At 35.5% G+C, this 26,509-nt stretch overlaps 1 protein-coding gene across 1 annotated transcript in view; it reads right to left on the bottom strand.

Moving 5' to 3' along the window:
• Positions 1-26,509, bottom strand: part of LOC145662165 (uncharacterized) — a 48,774-nt gene that overhangs the window by 11,760 nt on the left and 10,505 nt on the right. Inside the window, exon 2 of the mRNA XM_081727500.1 lies at positions 574-640. Within this exon, the coding sequence (XP_081583626.1) occupies positions 574-640 (67 nt within the window). The remainder of the gene's footprint in view (positions 1-573; positions 641-26,509) is intronic.

Here is a 26,509-nt window from a genome sequence, read left to right as displayed (position 1 = left end):
ATATATAAATGAAATTAAAATTTAAAACGTAGGTTTGAATGATAAATAGAATAGTAATAACAAGAAAACAACCTTAAAAATTGTAATAATTATAAAGCAAAATGCAGTAAAGCCTCATAGAAAGTTAATTAAGAACAATATTGAAAATACCTTCATTAATACCAGGGTTTACGTTCACTTAGGTCTGAATATTTCGGATTTTCTACAAAAATGTACCGAATACTTGGTGAAACTATACAGTCTTCATAATTCGGAGGTTTGACATCATGCATTAAATTAACACTGAGATAAAAGTGTTAGATACGTAAGCGTTCCAATATCTCTTCGGGAATTATTTCGTATTAGCATTTGAAAAAAAAAAATGCATAAATTTTCTTTTAGCCAAATAATGTATCTAAATTTCTCTTCAAGCGGAATACTTTTTATCAGTTTGGCAACAGTGCTGAATATGCATTTGCAATACAAGACGGTTTTCCTGTAATGAGTTTGTTTATCCGTACTACCATAAAGCTGTTTTCTGATTGGTATGGGATCCTATGCTATATTACCATGAATATAAAAACATTTTCTTACCTTGAGCTGGTGGTTCGCATTGAACTTTTGCAACTACTATTATGACGAACACCGTTGCACAATATAGCTAGAAGAAAGAAAATCAAACATTAACTATATTAAGACAACACTTTTACAAAGCGTATTCGTGAAGTAAGGTTGCAACTTCTTTAAGCAGGGAAATAATATTTTCGTGCGTAAGTTGGCTACACTAGTTTTCACTGTATGGCTTCTGCTTCATTCTCGCGGATGTTTCTCATTGCTACGTGAAGACTAGTGCGAATAATATGTGTTTGTAACGACTGCTTTGATTAAGAATAACGCCAAATGTAAAATGCATTCCATCATACGTTTTCTCCAGGTACAAGGTAAACGCTCAGCAGATATTAATGGAATAGTCTTGCTGGACAGAATTTCCACGACGATGAAAAGATGGAGAACAAGTTGAAATGTGGTTCCAGCAGCAGACGTAAGAATTGTGTGATACGGAAGCTAGTATTTTGATTTAACAAGTGTTTATACAATGACAGCAATTACGTCCAAAAATAACACACATATCACTAAATACGTTGTAGGGGACATTTTATTAAATTCACATTTTTTGAATGGATACTAGCCGTCGTAACCTTACTTTCGGGATTCGCTTTGTATTATCTACCATGACAATAATTATAACCTAAGTAATTTTGACTTAGTTAATTCCGTTGTGCAAAAACATTCATTTCCATTTCCACAACTAAAACTATTAACAATAGTTATTTAGTATAATAAAAAACATAATAGAAAATCTTTATCCCTCTCTGACAAAATTGAGGTTGATATCTTGTCTGAAAGGAACTTTTAAAAGTAATTCAATTTTTTTCTCTCTTTTAGATGGAAATTTGTTTTCAAGATAATTTTTTTTTTGCTCCTGTGTAGCTGATTGGTTAGCACGAGTGACTCTGAAGTAGTTCGGAATTCAATTCCCGGTGAGAGCATAAAATTTTCAGTGTTGACCTAGCAATGCAAAACAATTAGAATACTACTAGTTTAATTCGGCAATAGAGAACCCCGGACCAGAAAAATAGCAACGACAGAAATTGAAACCAATGTACTGACCACATACGGTATATATATTAGTAAACTGAGAAAATATCTAGCTGGTAAATATTTTTTGTGAGCTCTGTCTATATAAGGAGACAAGATTGAGTTTTTTTAAACCTTCTAGAAAGTGATCGTCAAACCGTCGATCGCGAGTTACTAGTAGCTCGGGGGTCATTTTTGTTACATCGCATTAACGCTCCGGTTGGCTAACCTTGATACCTCCACTTGGTAGGCAATAAACAAATGTCATTTTTTTTAATGGTGGTTCTTTTATAGGGAATTTTGCCACTATAGTGCGAGAATAGTTACATAGAGAAATTAAAATTATATTATTATTATTATTATTATTATTATTATTATTATTATTATTATTATTATTATTATTATTATTATTATTATTATTATCATTATTATTATTATTATTTTATAAAAGCAAAAGTATACACTTATTCCCAGTACTATATACTTAGCATACAAGTAAAATATGAATAGTCGTAAAAGAAAAATCATCTTTAATTACATCTTTTAATATTTTTTCTGTCCTGACCTTTAATTGCTATTTAAGCAGCATTAATTGCGCTTTTGTTACTTCCAATAATTTAGAAATGTGTGCATCACTCGGGAACCCAACGTAATATTGCACTCGCTAACAAATAGATCAAGGTCAGCCATGACATTTAAGTCCCAATACGATGAGTTTAGTACTGTATATGGGTCAGTGCCGAATTTACGTATAAGCTAAACAAGCTACAGCTTAGGACCTCTCTCTCTCTCTCTCTCTCTGGGCCCCAAAAATATAAGGGAAATAAAATTGGATGTAGGATTCGAAAATATAAGATAAAAGCAATTACAATAAAAATTACTAGCTTTACAGCAACAGTGTTCTGTGTTCTGTAAGCTCCTATGATGTAAGTTATTGGAGCTCCTTTTGCTAATCTTCTTCCTGAAATACATCACTAGTTTGCTCATCTCTATGTAGCCTATAGGGTGTATGTTCTGCATGGATTGGTTGAATGGCAAGATGTAGCATACAGCTGAAGACTGTACTGCAATTTGTCATAGACAAAGAAGAGCTATAACATATAAAGGACTTTCATTACTTTTAGTAGCTCTCATCAAGGTCTTATCAAACCTAAATTCGTCTCTGATATGAGTATGATGCAACATTTAACCGTCCATTACTCGGGAACCAAAAGTCTAGTAATTCACAAGCTTGTACAGCAGGTGAGTGTCTAAAACTATGCCAAACTAGAGACCGATTGGATTATTTACATATACATGGAGAACTCTCTCGTGCCTATATGGTTAGCATACGAGTATTTGGGGGAGGAGTCCCGAGTTCGTTTCCTGACGGAAGCTCATGTGCCAAGCTGTAGATCCAGATCTCACATAAACTTGCTGCTGAAAGGGACACTGAGAAAAATCAGTTATCTGGACAACGGTATATTGTACAAATATACGGAACCCTTATGTTTACTACGGAAATCTGTACGGAACATACGTTATTCATATGCTAAATACGTACTGCCCTTTTCCCACTTAAATGTTACATCATGCCGCTGCGGGATGTCTGACACCTTACAGTCTTCCATACATTAAATACGTATCCCTATGCTACATATGTAGGTATATGTTTTATATACGCGTATGATCCTAACCACCTATATACAGTTCTTTCGTTCGTACGAAAAGTACGTTTATTCGGAACACTTATACGAAAAGTACGTATAAAACATTCATTTTCAGTTATATTTTTTCTACAGGATGTTTAATTGGGTTTTACGTTAAGTCCAAATGTAACCTACGTTTCTATGTACGCCACATAGTTTTCTTTCTCAATGGACGGTAAAGTTAAATCTAATCCAATTCAAACATGATATGGGATTTCGTTTTAAAATTATTGCATAAAATTCGGTCGTCCATAAACCGGGAACCGTAACCCTGTAGAACAAAAGATTTCTTACGCTTATATGATATGTCAAAGTCTACCACTATACCAATTTTGATCCCGATCGTATGAGTTCGGCTGTCGATAGGGAATGTCCTTGAATTTTCAAGAGAAAATAAAATAATGGACGAAACAAGTACTAGCAGTGTACCAGTTCTTTGCAAGGGGAGACTATGTTCCGTTTTGGACATAAAAGGATGAATTTGGATTTAAATGGCATCGGAAGTGTCCCTGTTCGTTTCAGCGACCCCAAAAACTACACTGTAAATAATGAGGAGTTGAAACAACACAAAATGACTACCACGTTAGCATGTTACTTGTGTATTAATTCAGCACCAAGACATCGTCTTCCGAGGATATCAGAAAAAACTAGTTACTACCTGAGAGAATTTCCATTGGTATTTATCGTTTAATATGAGCAAAGCTTTGCAAAATATCTTTGGCACTTATGCCAAGTAACGAATAATGTTCTATGTTTTCCGTAATCGGTCACAATAATATTGTTGTAAACCTGTGAATCGTCTGACAAGAGAGGCAACAGTTTTCCCATCTTATGTTCATATATGCTGTCACAAGAATAAGAAATACAGGTAAAGAAAACAGATGGAAGCACAGCTATCTGGGTAACTGTTGTCAGATGATTCACAGGTTTAGAACAATATTATAGTGACCGATTACAGTAAACATAGAATATTATTAGTTACTTGCCATAAATGCAAAATATGTTTCGCAAAGCTTTGCTCATATCAAACAATAAAAACAATGCAAATACTTACAGCCAGTAACGAGGTATTTCTGATATGCTCTGAAGGCGATGTGGCTGGTGTTAAATTGAACACACAAGTAACACGCTAAAGTGGTAGTCATTTTGTGGTATTTCAACACCTCATTTTTTCCTGTGTATGGATTCGAAAATAATATTGGTCATTTTCGATTATTTTTTAAATATCTTCCATCATACCCTTCCCGAAATTTGCACCGTCAAAGTGAAATCATAACAACCATCCCAGGCTCGAACTTCATCTATGTGGCAAATTTGATCGAGATCGGTCTCGTAGTTCAAGAGTTATTATGTTTTATTTATTTTTTATATATTTCTCCCCCACCCTCTCTCCTACGTTGCTCCGTCAAAGTGAAATGATAAAAAAAAAAAAACATCCGAGGCCCGAATCTTATCTACGTTGAAAATTTTAATCGAAATCGGTCGGGTGTTTCAAGGGCTATGAAGTCACAAACATAGTCGCTTTCATTTTTATATCTTAGGATAAATTCACTCCTTAATCTCTGCTAAGGATCTAACTTTTTGAGGTTACATCCTCAAAATGTCTTTATATGAGTAAAATATATATTAATTAACATATGCAAATGAATGAGCAACTTAGCCATCCACCATCACTCATTTTTAAGGTAGATTTAGGTTTAATAAAACTCCTAAAAAGTGTTTATCCTGTTTGTCCGTGTGGGGAATCTCAAGAAATACTTAGTGGACCGCCATCAATTTTAGCGGGGGTGTGCAGGGTCAAACGTCAGAAATTGAATTCGTTGATGATGGTGACATTCGAACCGTTAGTGATACAAATCAACCATTTCCGGTTTTAACATTAGTAAAATTTTAAACACGATAATAGATAGCGACAAGTAGTTAGTTTCCTGCGATCTAATAAACTTCTCAAAGAATACACTTCATATCAAGTCTACTACTTCATGACTTCACGGTTACGTCATAAATGTTAAAGGGGTGAGCTCTCTACTAAAATGTGAAGTGATAGAAATTCACTATAAGTTCCGGTTTCAGGATTGATCTACATTAGATCAAAAACAATAATATAGAAGGAGAAGAGTTTTGGATGGAGAAGAAAATCGATTTAGCGTTGCAAAAGTAAGTAAAATCTTCTCTCTCAACTCTATATTCGAACCGGAAGTTGCAGAAATAACCACTTCCGGTTTTAATCTTGATTGCTATAAAGAAAAATTGGTAACTAACAATGGGAAGCGATTTTCTACAATCAATTAAGCATATGAAGAATATATTTCATTTCGGTTTCGGTGGAGTGTTGTACATATTCATGATCTGTTGTCTTGAGATGCTGAATAGTTTACAAAAAAAAAAAAAAAAAAAAAAAAACGTTCCCGCTTTCTGTTACTAGTTTCGTTCTATGGCGATAAACATTGAAACCGGTATTGAAACAGGAAGTAATAGTAAATTTCAACTATTTCCAATTTTGGTAGAGTCTTATGAATAGTTATGGCATGTTGTCTTGACACACTGAATTGTTTACAAAAAAAAAAAAGAAAAAAAAACTATGTTACCATATTCGTTCTATGGTGATAAGCTCTCAAGCTGGAAATAGCTAATTTTAACCAATTCCGGTTTGAATAGGGGGCTAATGGGGTGGATAAAAACCTATTCTTGGGACGCTGAATCAATTGCATGAAACTACATCTTGATAATATTTACCGTTTTTGCTCTACGGAAATCAGTACTAAAACCGGAAGTAACCATAAATTTCAACCAGTTTCGGTTTCGGTAGAGTGATGTAGACAGATCCAAAACCTTCTTCTCGCTATCTGTTTGCCATTTTCATTGTATGCACGGAGAAAAATCCGTTATCCGGATAGCGGTATATTGTACAAATATACGGAATCCTTATGTTTACCACGGAAGTCAGTACGGAGTACACGTTATCCATATGCCACATACTTTACCAGCTTAGATGTTACAAGATGCATTAACAGGATGTATGTATACATCCGTTGCAGAATGTATGACATCTAACAGTTTTCCGTATATTACATACATATACGTATGCCTGCCTATATACAGTTGTCTTGTTCGTACGGGAAGTACGTTTATTCGGAACACTTATACGGAAGGTATGTATACGTTTGCTGTACGTTAAGTACAAAAACTACAGAATTTACACATGTAACCTACGCTTTTACGTAAGCCACATACGATTTTATTTGTGTGTGTGTGTGTGTGGCAATAAATGTTGAAACTGGTATTGAGACTGGAAGTAATAGTAAATTTAAACTACTTCTCCTTTTGGTAGAGTGTTCGGGTTGGTCATGATTAGGGCTCGGAAGTTGAAGACCTAAAAATTGCCTAAAAAGGACCTCGAGCTCCTCCATGGCTAAGCGGTTAGCGTACGCGCCTTTGACATGGGAGACCCGGGTTCGATTCCTGGCGGGAGCTCATGTGGTTCGGATTCCACGTTAATCAGTAGGTCCACGTCTCATATAGCCTCGCTGCTGAAAGGGACGCTAAACTAAAATCAACTCAACTCAACTAAAAAGGACCTATAAAAGGACCTAAAAATGTCTAAAAAAGGACCTAAAAATTGGAAAAAAGGACGTAAAAATAAGACCCAGTTTAATTAGAATTACATATTTAATGAATATAATGCTGAAGAAATACAAGTTTCTGGTAGGTTAACGATCTGACCTTCTTCCACAAACTGAAGTACAAACTAAAATAAGAAAACTTCCCCACCTTCAATCAACCTTGCTAGAGGACATTGTTACGTCTCCTTATCTGACTTGTGATTATTGTAGATCTGGTCTTATCAGTCCAGTCGTTGAAGGGTGTCTTATCTTGGGAATTTTCTTTACTAAAGAAAAGATGTTTAAGAGGTGATGGTGATTCGAGTCAATTGCCAGTAAATTTATTGTCGAAAGGTGAAGTGAAAAAAAAAAAGACGTTAAGGCCTATGAGAAACTTTTAAAAAAAAGACCAATAAACACACACAAAGAGACGCCAAAAAGGCAAAAAATTTTTCCTCAACTTCCGGCCTCTAGTCATGATATATTGCCTTGTGACTTTGAATCGTTTGCCAAAAAGCACACTTTTTGATATCTGTTACCGTGTTTATTCTATTGGTGATACAAGTTGAAACCGGAAACGAGTAATTTGAACCATTCCCAATTTGAAGAAAGAGTAACCGGAAGAGACGGAAAATATCTTTGGAACGCTGAATCGACCGCAAAAACCACATCTTGATATCCGTTACCATTTTGCTCTGATTCTTAAGCAAAGCATAGTTTGGAAGGCTAAAAGGAAAAATCAAGTGAACGAACCAAACAATCTTTTGGTTTCTCAGGAGGGACTTAAATCTTCAACTATGTATTCAGCTAATCTAAAGGAAAATACAACAACACAAGCAAGATGTGTTTACACACTTTCACTTCTTTTACATCTTTTTTTCTAGCTTCAGTATCTCTTTTACCTAAAAGGAAAAAAAAATACACAACTATGTATATTCCGAAATTTACAAGAAAGTGAAAAATCTTCTTTAGTTCCCACAATACTGACAAAAAACATGTCTTCCAAAATGGTTTTACTTTCATCCATTCGGAAGAAGAGAACTCACTGTGTTTAAAACTGTACAACTTAATTATTACTTAATTCATTGTGTTCTTTCTTTGTTTCCTTCCTTTCCTCTTGCAAGAAAAACAGAATAACTGTTGTTCACATTCTTACGTGATGTCAGTTTCTAACATGCTCTGTTTTAAATACAATGATGCAATGGGAAAAAAGTGAGCTTGACATATTCCGAAAATAATGTTTGAAATACACATTTTTGGTCACAATTCTAAACAATAAGATATATTTTTCTTCAAATGTTTAATTTCAGTTACCTGCTGTTTCATGAGACATTCAGTTTCGGAAGATATTTTAAATATGTGTTTTTATGAGGTGATAATTTTGAAATTGTGGTTATGTCGATCTTTAAGCAGGACTATTCACTTTTTCTTCAGGATAGCTCTTTTCCTTCCAACCGATTGTATGATCTGTCAGGAAAGTAAATGTACACCTATTTTTCGAGTCTGGCATTCCTGCGCTCGATCCGTGGAGAGTATGAGAATTAAATCAATCAAAAGTTTACTGAGGGGCAAAAAGAAAAGCTTAATCTGAATAAGACATTGCAGAGGGGCACAAGCTGTGAATACGAATAATGCATTATGTAAATAAAGGACGACACCGAAAGAGAAAGCCAGAAACAGCTGTTAAACTTACAAAAAAAGAGTAAAAATTGTCGAAGTGGGAACATAAAACACAAATACAACAAATACGCCGACAACTAAACGCTCACCATGCCATCATCTTGGTGTAGTGGTTAAGGTGCTGGCTTACAAATGAAAAGGACGCAAGTTCGAATCTTAAGCGAGGACATTTTAAAAATTTTTGTTAATAATACATACAACTCATGAGAGATGGTAAAAGAGGTCGTATTTAGTTTTTCGTAGCAATTATTATTGGTAATGTTTAGTACTGATAATACTTTTTGTCTTTGCGTATTGCTTTTATTCTTTTCTTCATTTCGAAAGAGAAGAATATCCGAACAAATGCCACAAAAATTCCTCATATTTTGAATGTAAACGCCATTTGCAATTAGTAAAGAATAAAAATGGAACGTTCCGATGTAGCTGCAAAAAGTAAAAAGAAAAACATGGAAGTCGACCATACTCATGGTTATTAAAAATACAATTTCTACATGCCTTACACCTCCCGACCACGTTTCTACGTTAGCAAGTAAGAGGTTTGTGTTTAGGTTAGGTTGGTCAATACGTTTTGCAAAGGGGCCCGGTTTAGCTCTGACGCACCACAGGTGCGAGAAGGGAGAAAAACACTTTTTCTCTCTCCCTCTGTGTGTCTATTTATCTATCTATTTGTATATATATAACGCTATTTGTGAATGCCATAACCACCCTAATTTTCAGCGGATTGAGACGAAACTTGGCACAAACATTAATTGTTGAAATATCTTGATGAGTTCGTTAACCAGAATAATCAGATGAAAATGTTCAAAATGGTGGCCCTTCAAACTTAAAAAGTTCCAAGGGAACCAAATTTCGCCCATAAATAGGTATTCAGAAAGTTTGAATAAATTTTCCTCTTTTACTGAAATATTTGTGTGCAGAAACTTATTGAAATATTGGACCCGATTAATCGCCTAAAGAAGGTTCACGCCCTTTCGCTACGGTCAGTTTTTTTTTTTTTTTTTTTTTGCAGGAGGGGGTTATCTTCCTATTGGAACAAGATGATTGTTACTGATGATATGAAATTACACATTGAAAGTGAAGTAACTTGTGTAACGTGTTATTTGAAAGAATAATATAATAAATGTGCATTCCTCTAACACAGAGAACTCATGTATTTCGAGTTCGGGAGCCTGAATGGCGAGGAGTGTTATTTGATTTGCTTTTTAGTAACACATTGCATTGCAAATAAAGGTAAGCAACATTAGTGGTAAGTAAAATAATAATAATAATAATAATAATAATAATAATAATAATAATAATAATAATAATAATAATAATAATAATAATAATAATAATAATAATAGGTGTTGTTTGTGGCAAGGTAATATCTTAATCAATTCTTCTTCAAACGTAATGATTGTAACGCCATATCTCCCTTACAAACAAAATATTAGCAATTTATATCGAGAGAACGAGAAACTGTAGAGCGATGGGAGCAACGTTGGACAGTATGCACTCATAGTACTCAGAAAAGTAAGCGATTTCAATGCAAAAGGAACGAAGAGTCATTGTCATGGGTACTCATGGGGCCACGGCAGAGCCCTCTTTAGGCAAAGTGTCAATAACTTATATGGAGAGGTGATACTGGGATTGGACCAACGTTGGACACCGTGGACCCATAAAGCGCATCGAAAAAAATAGGGGGGGGGGTGCCAGCCAGCCTTACTTATTTCCACATAATAATATAAAATTATGTTGTCGAAATACACACACGAGTTAGCTACTAATATTTCATATTATTATTATTATTATTATCGACAGCGTCTTTTCATTACGTGTGCGTGTTTGACATGAAGCCAAAGAGAAGATCCATCATTCGTAGAAAGAATAATAGTCAGTTACTTTAACTGTGAACGACAGCGAAAAATACGAAAAGAGTGGATTACCTGTAGCGTAAAGAAGCAATATTTTCTCTCAAATGGATAAAAAATCAAGCCGAGATTAATTCGAACTCGCATGGACGGCGCGAAAAGCCAGTGCTTTGTCCACTTTTTTTAACTGACTCACTGAACGTGTTTCAGTAACTTACTTATTGCTAATTTTACTTGCTTCACTTGTTTAACTTGCTTTTTCTAATAACTTATAACGACAGGGACACGAACACAGAAACATCGAGAACAGTTAAAAATGATAGATGCTCTCCCGCCGGGAATCGAACCCGGAACTTCATACACCAAAGGCGCACGTGCTAGCGACTAGACCAGCGGGAAGGGCACCACTCTCTCCCTGTGTCGTTAGGGATTACGACCACTGTATTGCCAGCTATCCCTTCTGTGGGTTGTATACTATGATCACATGTTTCTTCTTTGCTGGAAGAGTAAAACCTACATTATATGTAATACATGAGGTATTTAGACCTACATGCTCTTCATATAATGTAATAAAAGGGTCATGCTGGGAATAAGAAAAAGAACATTCCTTGGACGAAACGGAAACTATTGGCATCAGAAATATTTATCTACGAGGCATGCGCAGTAGTATGTTTCAGAATAGTTACTGTTTTGTTCAGTAAACGAAGAAAGGGGTATAAAAAAGCAAATATGTCGCGTCAACGAGATCGACCAGATTTGACAGGGACGGAAGCAGATGTATAGTAATACAACAACTTCGCTCAGTTGATACGAGCCGAGCCGGTTGATATCACTACCCGAGTTGGTCTTCTGCTTGGGCTCAAGAATTCGACCGTGCAGGTCTCAGCCTTAATTTTAAGAACTACAGTATAATTTTAAGTACTACAAGAAAAATACCTTTGACTCGACTCGGATTGAACTCGAGTCGAGTCGAACTTTGGCTCGACTCCTGCTCATCCCTATTCGTATTTGTATTTTGTTTCCACTTCAACAATTTCTACTCTTTTTTTTCTTCGTTTACCTATTGTTTCTGAATTTCTCTGTCGGTGTCGTCCTTTATTAACACCATGCACTATTCTTATTCCCAGCTTGTGACCCGCTTCAATGTCTTATTCAGTTTAGGCTTTTCTCCTTACATTGACTTCACATGTGATTGATTTAATTCTCACTTTCCGCGCACGACCGATGAAAATGTTTTATTATTATTATTATTATTATTATTATTATTATTATTCTTATTATTATTATTATTATTATTATTATTATTATTATTATTATTATTATTATTATTATTATTATTATTATGCTATTGAACTTGCACGGCGAAATTACTGTATAATACGATATTATTTCAGTAATTTTATTCCGTTGTATGTTATTTAATTTATTAATGGGCACTAAATTGTCTCCAGATCAACGAATAAATTAACTACGACATGCACTTTGGTGGAAATATCATTACATGAACATGTTTGGAACGAACCAATAATCTTATTGCAATGATATTTCCACCAAAGTGCATGCCGTAGTTAATTTATTCGTTGATCTGGAGACAATTTAGTGCCCATTAATAAACTAAATAACATACAATGGAGTAAATTTACAGAAATGATATCGTATTATACAGTAATTTCGCCGTGCAAGTTCAATAGTATAATAATAATTATAATAATAATAATAATAATAATAATAATAATAATAATAATAATAATAATAATAATAATAATAATAATAATAAAACATTGAAGCGGGTCACAAGCTGGGAATAAGAATAGTGCACGGTGTAAATAAAGGACGACACCGAAAGAGAAATCCAGAAACAACAGGTAAAAGGAGAAAAAAGAGTAGACATTGTTGAAGTGGAAACATAAAATACAAACACGAATAGGGATGAGCACAAGTCGAGACAAAATTCAATTCAACTCGAGTACAATTTGAGTCGAGTCAAAGGTAATTTTCTTGAATTGAGTTCCGAGCCAAGTCGCTGTTTTCGAGGTCTAGTTTCGAGTTGAGTTGAGTTTGATAATAGCTCTCTCGCTCGTTCAGCTTGTTTTAACTCGTTTTGAAATATTGGCCTGATCAGACTGGAAAGCAAAAACCATGAGAAATGTAAGCAGTAATGTGGAATACTTTTAGTGTTGCTCACGACAGAGGTGCGTCTCATCTCGTAATTTTAGTGCATCTCGTGGGGCAATTTCAGTGTATCTCGTCTCGTCTAGATAACGAGAAGACAAGAGTTTATTATTATTATTATTACGAGACAGCCTCAAATGTCGTAATCACCAATATAAGTATATACTGTAGTTCTTAAAATCAAGGCTGAGATCTGCACGGTCGAATTCTTGAGCCCAAGCAGAAGACCAACTCGGGTAGTGATATCAACCGGCTCGGCTCGTATCAACTGAGCGAACAGCTCGAGTCGGCTCGGTTGGGATGAGCCGATGACCCGAGCCGGCTTAGTTGGAACAAGCCATCGACTCAGCTCAATTGAGCCGATGGCTCGAGCTTTCTCGGTTGGGATGGGTCACCTACTCGGCTCATGTGAACCGGTTCGAGCCAGCTAAGTTGAAACTAGTTCATCAGCACGTTTCGACTCAGCTCAACTAAGCCGATGGCTCAAATCGGCTCGGTGTGGTGAGCTGTTGGCTCGGCTCATTTCTCGATTCGGTTCGATATTGAATGAGCTGTAAGCCGAGCCGCTCGAGCCGTTGAGAAGCCCAAACCCGGTCCCAGCTGTTTTGAATATGTTTGGATGAAGCCTATAACTTTTAACAATTTTTTGCTCGAGCCCGAATACTTGCCCCTTCGGAACTCAAACCCAGAACGTGACCTATGTCCTTGCCTCCTGAAGACTTCCAGACGACCGAGATCGACAGTCAATTAGCTTTTACTATTCAGATACAAACCGTATATCTTTTAAAGATTATACATGGAGTTGATATAATAATAATAATAATAATAATAATAATAATAATAATAATAATAATAATAATAATAATAATAATAATAATAATAATAATAATAATAATAGTTTTAAACTTGCCCTGAAATTTGGCAAAACTTACTTAAAAGTAGAGATTTCGGGGAAAGGGTTCCGTACCTTCAAGACACACCTCTGCAACTACCAACATTTTAAACTAGAACCTTTTATTCAAGTTTCATGTAGAAAGTATGTTTTGAGGAAAATAACTGTAATAAATATAACTGACTATCACGCGACAGTAAGGCATACAATAAACTAATTTTTAGAATATGCAGAGGTAAATATAAAAGCTTTGCTACAAAAATACCTACACAGAGCATAATTCAATGAGCTCTGAAATACAATGTAACGAAATAGCCTATGAGATTCAGTCTACAGAGCAATTGTTACTTAAAGAATGGACATACACTATTTCGAGAATGGAGACAAGACGGGAAATGTTTACGATACTTTTCGTCTCGTCTCGATTCTCATCTCCAAAGAGAGACGAAAATTTTGATTTAGCCCTGACCCGTCTCGAATGTAAAATGTTAATTCTCATGTTATTTTATTTGTTTTAGAAACGAGATGAGAAACTCCTCTTCTCGTGAGCAACATTAAACCAAACCGAAATATTCTTTCCAAATGTCACGTTTCTCCTTGTAATGGTATGACCTGAGCGATAATTTAGCTTCTAGCTTTTAATCTTCTACGAGATAATAATTATTATTATTATTACTATTATTATTCCTGAAGATTTGATAGTTAAAGTATTGAAACATCCGAGTATTCAAATATCTGAATATAATAAAACGTATGTTATCGCTGATCAATCGCCATCAAAAATTCTAAAGTAAGAAAAAAATGCAACGTGCATTCGCAGAAGCACCTTGACCACTGAACCGCGATCCCTACGCGGTAAACGATCCGTCTTTAGTCTGGTTACGTTAGGTTTCTTTGTCTCCGCTTGCAAACTTGTATGTTATATTTTTCGATTCAAAATGTCTTTCGTATTTCTTTTATGAAGTCGGCAAAGTTTATATTAATAACTTGAGTTTTTCTTAAACCACTGGTTCACAAGTTCGTTCTTTCTCCACACGAAACTACAAATATGACAGATTTAATTCTCATACTCCCCATTTCTTTCAAAGCAGTCGCCATTACCTGGTCAAAGACTTATTTCCGCCACGATTCATATTAACCAAAATAAATTCATTTTTCGGAAGCGGAACTTTCACTTTCCGGATTTCGCAAAATTATGGAATTCAGTTATACTCCGGAATTCAGAAGAATTTCGGAACTCGGAAATAATCCGGAAATTAGAAAATTCCGGAATTGAGAAAAACTCCGACTTTCGAAAAAATCCGGATTTTCCGAGTTCCGGAATGTTAACGAAATCAGAAATTTCTAAATTCCGGATTTTTCCGAATTCCGAAATTATTACAAAATTGGAATTTTCCGAATTCCGGAATTTGTCCGGCTTTACTTTCGGGAGTCCGAAAACTAATAATTCCGGAACGGGCTATCCCTAGTTTATACACAACCTTTCAGAACACTAAGCTAGTAGCTGTCTACAAACAAACAAGTAATGCAAAGCATGTTGTATACTGCAATACGTCATGTATTAAAATCCGACACCATGACCCTTTTATTACATTATATGAAGAGCATGTAGGTCTAAATACCTCATGTATTACATATAATGTAGGTTTTACTCTTCCAGCAAAGAAGAAACATGTGATCATAGTATACAACCCACAGAAGTGATAGCTGGCAATACAGTGGTCGTAATCCCTAACGACACAGGAAGTGAGCGTTGCCATCGCCGCTGGTCTAGAGGCTAGCACGTGAGCCTTGGGTGTATGGAGTCTCGGGTTCGATTCTCGGCGGGAGAGCATCTATCATTTTTAACTGTTCTCGATGTTTCTGTGTTCGTGTCCCTGTCGTTATAAGTTATTAGAAAAAGCAAGTTAAACGTGTGAAGCAAGTAAAATTAGCAATAAGTAAGTTACTGAAACACGTTCGGTGAGTCAGTTAAAAAAATAGTGGACAAAGCACTGGCTTTTCGCGCCGTCCATGCGAGTTCGAATCAATCTCGGCTTGATATTTTATCCATTTGAGAGAAAGTATTGTTTCTTTTCGCTACAGGGTGGATTTTCTCTTTGGTTTCATGTCAAACATGCTCACGTAATGAAAAGACGCTGTAGATAATAATAATAATAATAATAATAATAATAATAATAATAATAATAATAATAATAATAATAATAATAATAATAATAATAATGATAATAATAATAATAATAATAATAATAATAATGTGAAATATTAGTAGCTAACTCGTGTGTGTATTTCGACAATATAATTTTATATTATTATGTGGAAATAAGTAAGGCTGGCTGGCGCCCGCCTCCCTAATTTTTTCGATGCGCCTCATGGGTCCACGGTGTCCAACGTTGGTCCCATCCCAGTATCACCTCCTGTTTTCTCGATATAAGCTATCGACATTTTGCCTAAAGAGGGCTCTGCCGTGGCCCCATGAGTACCCATGACAATGACTCTTCGTTCCTTTTGCATTGAAATCGCTTACTTTTCTGAGTACTATGAGTGCATACTGTCCAACGTTGCTCCCATCGCTCTACAGTTTCTCGTTCTCTCGATATAAATTGCTAATATTTTGTTTGTAAGGGAGATATGGCGTTACAATCATTACGTTTGAAGAAGAACTGAGGAAGATATTGCCTTGCCACAAACAACACCTATTATTATTATTATTATTATTATTATTATTATTATTATTATTATTATTATTATTATTATTATTGGTGTTTCACTTACCACTAATGTTGCCTACCTTTTTTTTGCAATGCAATGTGTTACTAAAAAGCAAATCAAATAACACTCCTCGCCATTCAGGCTCCCGAACTCGAAATACATGAGTTCTCTGTGTTAGAGGAATGCACATTTATTATATTATTCTTTCAAATAACACGTTACACAAGTTACTTCACTTTCAATGTGTAATTTCATATCTTCAGTAACAATCATCTTGTTCCAATAGGAAGATAACCCCCTCCTGCAAAAAAAAAAAAAAAAAAAAAAAAAAAAACTGACCGTAGCGAAAGGGCGTGAACCTTCTTTAGGCGATTAATCGGGTCCAATATTTCAATAAGTTTCTGCACACAAATATTTCAGTAAAAGAGGAAAATTTATTCAAACTTTCTGAATACCTATTTATGGGCGAAATTTGGTTCCCTTGGAACTTTTTAAGAGTTTGAAGGGCCACCATTTTGAACATTTTCATCTGATTATTCTGGTTAACGAACTCATCAAGATATTTCAACAATTAATGTTTGTGCCAAGTTTCGTCTCAATCCGCTGAAAATTAGGGTGGTTATGGCATTCACAAATAGCGTTATATATATACAAATAGATAGATAAATAGACACACAGAGGGAGAGAGAAAAAGTGTTTTTCTCCCTTCTCGCACCTGTGGTGCGTCAGAGCTAAACCGGGCCCCTTTGCAAAACGTATTGACAAACCTAACCTAAACACAAGCCTCTTACTTGCTAACGTAGAAACGTGGTCGGGAGGTGTAAGGCATGTAGAAATTGTATTTTTAGTAACCATGAGTATGGTCGACTTCCATGTTTTTCCTTTTACTTTTTACAGCTACTTCGGAACGTTCCATTTTTATTCTTTACTAATTGCAAATGGCGTTTACATTCAAAATATGAGGAATTTTTGTGGCATTTGTTCGGATATTCTTCTCTTTCGAAATGAAGAAAACAATAAAAGCAATACGCAAAGACAAAAAGTATTATCAGTACTAAACATTACCAATAATAATTGCTACGAAAAACTAAATACGACCTCTTTTACCATCTCTCATGAGTTGTATGTATTATTAACAAAAACTTTTAAAAATGTCCTTGCCGAGGATTCGAACTTGCGTCCTTTGCACTTGTAAGCCAGCACCTTAACCACTACACCAAGATGATGGCATGATGATCGTTTAGTTGTCGGCGTATTTGTTATATTTGTGTTTTATGTTCCCACTTCGACAATTTTTACTCTTTTTTTGTAAGTTTAACAGCTGTTTCTGGCTTTCTCTTTCGGTGTCGTCCTTTATTTACACAATGCATTATTCGTATTCACAGCTTGTGCCCCTCTGCAATGTCTTATTCAGATTAAGCTTTTCTTTTTGCCCCTCAGTAAACATTTGATTGATTTAATTCTCATACTCTCCACGGATGGAGCGCAGGAATGCCAGACTCGAAAAATAGGTGTACATTTACTTTCCTGACAGATCATACCTCTAATAAGGTGTTTATAAATTTCACAAATGAAATTGGGTTACTTCAGGCCCGCAACCAGAGGGGGCTAGGGGGGCCTGCCCCCTAAACTTCCCGTGGCCCCCAGACCTCAATACAAAACGCTATTATTAATGCAAAAGTCATAATTTAGACATTTGTAAGAAAATTTTAATGACTTGCCCTCTAATATATTTATGCTCCCCCTCCCCAAACCTATGTGGCTGGTTTCGGGCCTGGGTTACTTGAATGCAGATTTATTTCTAACAATGATCTCTATTATCTAAAAACATCTCTAAACGTATATTTATTTTATTTTTACAGCATAAAGACGTAAAGAATTAGCAGTACACAATCATTAATTCCAAAATAAATATACAGTACTTCATTTGTACTTCAGGAAACTTGTACAAAATCTGTAAAATTAACATTTTATTTCGTTTCTAATATATTTTAGGAATTTTTGCTAATCTGACCTAGCCCCGGTCCCATCCAACTTGAAATTACTGAAACTCTCTTGCACATGTACTGTATATGTGAAACAATTATTGTATGCTACTATTGCATATCAAAGAAATATAAGCATAATTTGTCAAGCTTCTTTGTGATCTGAAGTTCTCTATGTTACCCTTGCCCTAGGAACTAGTCATCTTTCGTCTTTTGGTCTTGGTAGAGGTGAGAAAACTTATAAAGGAATCCACACATGGTCACCTTTACTGCAGACTTCACACTTAGCAAAATAGTCGAACAATTTTGGTAATTGTTCGAAGTTGAACTGCAAAATACACATTTCTCCGAATCAATCTTGAGATGTCTCAACGTTCAAAGAGAACACGTTTAATCAATTTAGATGCCAAGCCAGTTTATTACCATAAATGGCAGTGCTATCACTGGCAGAACTAGAAGTGGACAGTCTAATGGTCCCAGTTTTCAATTGTAATCACCTTTGATTATCAATATGTGATATTTATCTAGAGTGATAATGAGACGACACCAGATTTTTTTTTTTTTTTTTTGAATTTTAAAGGATTACCATGCAGCTTGATTTGGTAAGATAATATAAAAGGACCAAAAATACTGCGAGATTGAGGCTAAGTTAAGTGTTTGGTAAATTCTTACTTGTTGGCAAACAGAATTTGCCATGAACTACACTATCACCGCTAATATCTTCATCTTTATTAAATTTCTATATTATTCAGCAATTAATAGTTTCTCCTTTCTTCTACTATTTTCTTCCCACTGTTTTATCATACTATTGGGTACAAAACTTCTGAAATATGATCATATACATCGTGAAGAAAGCGATTGGTATCGGCTATCGAACCAGCGACACAGTAGGACATCACCCCAGGCCTGTAGCCAGCCCAAAAATGTTGGGGGAGGGGAGGGCGGCTGAAGTTAGGAGGGCCCGATCCAATCATATTATTGTTAATCACCATATTATAGTTAATTTGCAAGCCAACCGTGAACATTTTAGGGAGGCAGCCAAAATTTAGGGGGAGCCCGGCCCCCTAGACCCCCCATGGATATGGGCCTACATCACCCCAGACAGCGAAAGAGAAAACTTAAATAAGTCATCATCAGTTAAATAAGTCATTCCATTTTGCCGGAGAATATACATTACATAAGCTTATGTAACTTGATTGAATACAATAAAACTATCCTTTCCTAGCCATGTAATATCAAAATAACAAAAGTCACTGATATTTCTTCATCAGAAAGGACACACTTTAGGATGAGCGATCTACATCATGCCAGCGTGACGCCAACAGAATCGTCTCTTAAATATACAGGACACAAAGATCGACCTGACCTTTGTTGAGCCTCTTGTGTAGTATTTCGGCAAGTGGTCATTTGCCATGTTTCTGCTGTTACTCTCTCTCTGGTTGTTGGTCCAACGCTGTTGGCGACCATTGCCCGTCATTCTGTTTGTAGTTCTGAATGAGAATCACTCGACTTCTGTGGTAGAGAGTCTATAATCAAACAAACCGTTGACGGTCAGAGGAAGCCTGGGAGCAGGCACGTAGCCAGGATTTCGTAATAGGGGGGGTCCGTGTCGCCACGTTTGGCCTAATCCTCGTTTCGCCTAACCAATTATCTGACACTTTTATGACAGATAAATGATAAGATTTGTGTCTGCCATTTTAGGCGAAAAAAGGATCCTCGTTTGGCCTAATCCTCGTTATGCCTAAAATGGCGGACAATAAGAAAAATTTCTGGAAATTCAACTAGAGGGAAATTATATAAGAGAAAATTCCCTATATATAAAGAATTAAGAAATGCAAAATATATAGATTAATATTATATTAACTATTTTCGAGGAGTTAGGATTACCAAAACTCCTTTATGTATTTACTAGGACCATGGATATATACGAATATATATGACTAGGCGAATAGCAAAACCCGTTAAATTCACATTTTATAATTTGTGACAAATTGAGAAAAACTGTTTAAACACGTCATAATTGTAAAATAACATTAGAAACTAGAGAACATTAAAAAATTAAGAATAATGGTCTGTCGAAAGCTGTATAATCACACTAGTCTGTGAATTGCGTTATTAGAGAAAATAGTTTGGATTTAACATGTTTTGCTTATGTAAATGGAAATAACAGCTTTTGCATCTGGACGAGCGGCCATTTTTGCTGAGGCTCAAGATACAAAACCTATCAAAAAGAAAGGGAGTCAGAGTCAGAAATCAGTATCATGACTACTAAAATATTGGGGAGGGGGTGTATTATCAACTATACATTGCACAAGATTGGCACAAATGAATATGGATACATAAATGCTACATTAATTTTGTTCTAAATTGAAAATAATGAATCCAAATGTGCAAACAATTGAATTATGTAACCTCCTCTCCATCATCATCTACTAAATGGAAATCCATATCGTCGTCGTCCTCTGGTGCATCACCATTTTCTCGGTTTTCTATTCCTCAAAAACCTCTTTGTAAAACGTGAGCTTTGAGCTGCTTTCAATCGTCAAACCCTTCGTAACTACAAGCGGAGTTAATTATACCCATTTGTATACATTTCTAAACTGAATGACTATATTTTGGAAGAGTTTGTAACCTTTTATGGACTAACATAGGGTGAATATTAATTTGCCAATTATCTCAATATATGAATGTGAAATATAGCAAAACAAAATGTGCAAATGTTGAGTTTGAGCGAAACAGTGGCAGAAAGAGAATCAGAAATGATAAATAAATTGCAAAATTTTTTAACATATTGTACCAGAAGCATGTTATAATTTTGAATGATAATTGACACGAGACATTTTAAGAAAGAGGTTCTGCTGAAGCTGAAGAGACAGTTTAGAGAAGAACCTAATCCAACAATGTTCTGTTCAAAGTAAAGAGTTACCCTGAAATACAAAACAAACGACTTTTAACAATGCACTCATCTTGTCTTTTCCTTGGCTACATTTCGTTTCTAGTTTTTCATGTACGTTTTCTAGACAATTTTGGTGTTGTCTGATATCAAAATTATGATCATCGCTGCTTAGAGTATCGTTTTCTTTCGATTTTGCGTGCATTTGTCTAGTAATTATTAAAGAAAAGCAAATAAGCACAGAAAAGTTTCACGAACAGTTAAGTTAAGACGTATAGTGTCTCCATTTTCAGTCGAGGGTGCGCGGTGGCTCAGTAGTAAAGCGTTCACCTCCGGTGCTTGGGGCCCTGGTTCGATCCCAGCTCGCGCCATGTGGACTTTGTGGTGGACAAACACCGTGCTCGTGGGTTTTCTCGGGGTTCTCCCGTTTCCTCCCACTTTCTTCATCCCACCATTTCATTCATTTCTCATCATCACCGTCTCCTTTAGCCTGACCGGCATAAGCGTGGGACATAAAACTAGAGATTTCATTTTCTTTTTTTTTTTCAATTTTCAGTCCAAAAATTAAAAAAAAATAATAATGAAAGCACACACTTCAAATTCTGCCAAATAAAATTTCGAATGATTTACAAAGAGTTGCAATATTCAGATTACTAAACTAATCCTATAAAGTGCGAAACCACAAATTGTTTGAAACATGGAATTAACCGGGTTTGATTATGCTTTTCTCATGAGGTTATTTGCAGGTTTGGGATTTAACACTTTATGAAACTGGATATGGAAGAGGGATTTAACTGGTTTTGCATCTGTTGCCATGATGGATTTAACAAGTTTTGGTAATTGGCACATATTTCAATCTCAATATTCAACTAGTTAACATGGCTTTTTTCTACTGAATACTATTTGGAAATAATAGCTTTCCAACTAAGGTTTCCAGAGCAGCCACTATCTCATTTTTTTTTAAAAAAAGTGAATTTAACTGGTTTTGCCATTGGCCTACTCATATATCGTATATATATCGACACGTTCTCTAACGATCCAAACGATTTATGGTATCGGTTCCAAATCTTAAGAATAGATTTCATCTCAGTTTGAGTCTTCTATTAAAGTAAGAACTAGTACAACTTTCGGTTTCAATATTGATTCCTAAATATTAATGATCATAAGAGATAATGAGAAATCGTTTTTGATGAGAATTCAGTTTCCGATAAACAGGTTGCATGTCTCACATTATCACTCTATTTCTGCCGTAAGTTATAGATATATTTCCGGTTTCAATATTGAATCTGCATAATTTGGAAATCTACAGTAATTTAACAATGTAAAAAGAAATTCACATGTAAGAGAACAAGGTATAAATGTTTTCATAACTTTGCTTACTGCACCGAACACCAGTAAACCTTTGCCAAGACGGATACCCAACTGAATAAGGGGTTCAGCCGGATAGTTAGTAGACAACGTTCGCTTCATCGTATGGACTTCAGAAGCCGATAACCCACGAGGTTACTAATTGTCATTATATGTCACAACGGTTAATGTTTTACACTGGCAACAGAATGCCGTGACTGGACCACAAAAACGAGTAGCATGGTGCGATGCAGGGTTGGCAAAAAACATGTTAAAAAAACAATAAACTCGTTTTTTTTTTGTTTAAACCCGGTATTTTTTGAGTTTAAACCAGGTTTTTTGTTTAAATAATTTGCTGCATGTATTTATATCACATATGGTGAGAAATAAGTTTGTTTCATCTTGGTGTTATTATGCAACAACCGGGTTATGCTGGAAGAGGTCACATAAGCTTAAAGCGGAATCAAACCGCTTCTCGGCTTACATCCGAGAGAAATTGTCGTCCATTTGAACTCGAAACCGGGACTAATTGACCACAAATGCGATATGTCTGCCGACTCACTCATGAAGGACTCCTCGTAAAAATAGGTTGTGCTGATCTTTAGGTACTTGTTAATGTAACTGTCAAGAGTCATTTCAGAAGGACAAAAAGATAACCAATTGCACAAGTGAAACCATTATACAGAATTACATATGGACGATTTCAAAATGCTGCAGAGTACAGAAGAACTAATTTAGTCCAAGTTAGTTCATTACGACTTTTATTAGTCCGAGATAGAGAAATACAACGAGAAGAAGAAGAAATAGACTATATTTGCATATCTGTAAGAAAAGTGAATAAAGATACGAATTATTTGAGTCCACTTTGGCTCTGACCCATTTATGCATAAATAAATACCAAAGATACTTCTGATTTCAATAAATGCCTCTTGTGGGATTTGTATGAACCCTCCTCTCCCCCAAAAACTACAGCATTTCGATGTATTTTATCAATAGTAAACATTATTAAAACGAAACAATATTTAGAATTTTTCTTTGATTGAAATTGCATAACAATGATTACAAACCATAAAAAAATCACAAAAGAAGCATTCCTAAACTTATAAAAAAATTACAAAAGTTGATTTTGTAGTATAATCTTTTTGAGTAATGAATGGGAAATTTAGGTCTGAATATAATACGAATAATATACGAGAGTGAAACGTGATAACCCATAAATGTGGGTTCATCAAGATTTTACGAACACTTACACTTTTACGAACATTTTTCGTTTTTTGGTTTAAACCAGTTTTTTTCTTTTTTTTTAACAGTTGGTTTAAACCAGCAAACCCTGGTGCGATGAGTCTCGATTTCAATCTCATCACGCTGATAATAATCTATAATTTGGTGCCAGCACAACGAAATCAGGTCAGGTTGGAATTGTACAAGATAACGGAGACCATGTTGATTATAGTGTTTTTCTGTAAGCAATGTTTTGGACCTTTGGTACCTACTATTCACCCGTATTGTGTCGAAGTACGAAGATCACCAGAGTCAACTATATCTTTATTTCTGTCATACGAGTGGAAATGGAGTGTACCAGCAGGACAACCAACCTCGTAACAGATCCCGGTTGGCCACCACCTGTTTGGAGGAGCATTCAACTTTTTCCTGCTGAAACAACCACCGAGAAGCCCGGATTTCAATCTCATTGTGCATCTCAGAGACTTATGCTATGGACATTCCCGGTAGTATGTGAAACAAGTGGAAATTAAACTCAAAAGTTGTAATTTCAAAAGTAATAATAAGAAATGAAATATATTTTTCTTCTTTCTTTGTCAGTAACACATTGATATGTTTGAATTGTGGAATTATCCAAAGGGCAATTTGTCAGCGGAGCGATTTGTCAAAAATCACTCGTTGCGATCACAATTGTCCATTGTTAAATTATGAGCAAATTTAGGGATCTTTTGTCAGATCTAGCTCGAAATAGTTACAAATTTCATACGAATTGTAATTACAATAGAATCACAATCGGATCTCTTACTGTATAATGCATTAACAGTTTCAAAAAAGCGTTGAAACTGGAATGAAATCGCCTGAAAGATCAGCAAAACCTACAATAAAATAACTTTTGCACCTACATAAGAAGAAACACACAAACTATATTTCCTTTAACGTATCGATTAGCAGTACCATTTGACAATATCAGATATTTGGAAACCAACTGCAAACTAAAAATTACTTTTGAACAGCACTCGCCTTTAAACAAAATTAATAACAGGTGTAAATTTTTGTGTTTCTCTCATCTCAAATATAGTCACTATACACCCTGTGGGGGCATTAATATTCTCAAAATGGAACGGAAAAGTAACTGTAGAATTGTCGAAACATTTTCCGAAAGCAAATAGTCCTATTACAAGTTAGTTATGGGAAAACTAATTTGTATTTCTCAGTTCTTCACATAGTAGGGAATATTTTTTTTCCGAAAAATTTCCCTCCAGTTTTATCTCCACGATTTTTTTATAGTCCACCATTTTAGGCAAAACGAGGATTAGGCCAAACGAGTATCCTTATTTCGCCTAAAATGGCGGACATAAAGCTTATCTTTTATCTGTCATAAAAGTGTCAGATAATTGGTTAGGCGAAACGAGGATTAGGCCAAACGATGGAAGATCGGGGGGGTCCGTGACAAAATATTCAGGTTATCACGCAAGGGGTGCGATCATTTTGAAGTATTTTACTGTAAACATACATTGGTTCCTTTAGCCAGGATTTCGTAATGCTGGGGGAAAATTCTCTGGTTACACACCAGGGGCTCGATCAATGTAAACTATTTTAGTGCAACACGTATATTGGTTTATTTATTACGACAATAAAATGAAGATATGCTAGTAAGTATTTCAGTAACGAACTATCTCTCGAGTAAAAGAATAAAGAATCTCGAGTAAAAGAATATAAAAAAAAATATTGAAAAAGATATAATATTCCGAGTTTCTTAAGTTCTTCTTAGAGTCTATCTCATCGAACCGGTTTCTCGATCATAATTTGTTGTCCATAGGATTAGCATGGAGCTAGATGGAATTTGGAATGCTCCGTTACAATAATATTCATTTTCAACTTGATCCCCCCCCCCTTACACACACACACACACAGTTTCCTCTACACAAAGCTCCTCATAAGAAAGAGTAACCATACGCTTGCTGTAGCTTTATATTTTTAACGCTGATTCTTCTTTTTCTCGTTTCTTATTGTTTCATCCTTGCTTAATTTTTTACATTTCTGGTTCCGAAGGGGGGGTTCCGGACCCCCCGGACCCACCCCTTGGCTACGTGCCTGCTGGGAGTCTCGCCGTAAATCAATGGAGAAGGATTCGTCTGAGGGTGAAACCAAACTAGGATTTCTTGGTCCAGAAGGGAGCAGACCTGATGTCCTGAGATCGAGATCTGGCTTTGCAACCTACACCTTGATCTTTTCGCCAGTTATTGTATTGATTTCTGCAGCAGATGGAGCTACTCTGTAACCAGACAATCCTTGTAATCCTTCTCCCTCAAACAACACTTTTTTTGTTTTGTCACCTATTATCTGCACATTCTCTAAATTTGATTATTATTTCCATGTTCATGATAAGGTTACACCCTATCTATCTATGTACACGCACAGCCTTCTGAGTTTTGCGCTCTACCTATTCTACTAGCTACATTTTCGTTGAGGCAGTGCAGGTTTTCTACCTCCCTGCTAACCGGTCTCAAAACTTCCGTTTGAGTTCAGCTAAATATGCTGTACATGCTATTCTCCCAACTTTTGTCTAGTCCTAAAAATAGCTTATATATATATATATATATATATATATATATATATATATATATATATATATGCGTGTGTGTGTGTGTGTGTATGTGTGAGTGTGTGTGTCTAGTTGTCTTTAATATGATTTTTCTGTCCCGATATTTTCAAGTTTTTTCATTGGTTTTATCATTCAACTATATTCTCTGTTCCAGTCTTTACATATGGTTTCAAGACCTTTTAATCAACATTTCGGCATGAAGGAGGGCAATTTTCCAAACAAAATATTTGATGTACCTGTTTATT

Source organism: Thermobia domestica, chromosome 10 (genome assembly GCF_964235325.1).
Source record: "Thermobia domestica chromosome 10, izTheDome1.hap1.1, whole genome shotgun sequence".
Lineage (NCBI taxonomy): Eukaryota > Metazoa > Arthropoda > Insecta > Zygentoma > Lepismatidae > Thermobia > Thermobia domestica.
Note: the sequence above shows the minus strand (reverse complement) of the source record. Positions and strands in the feature narration are given on the sequence as shown.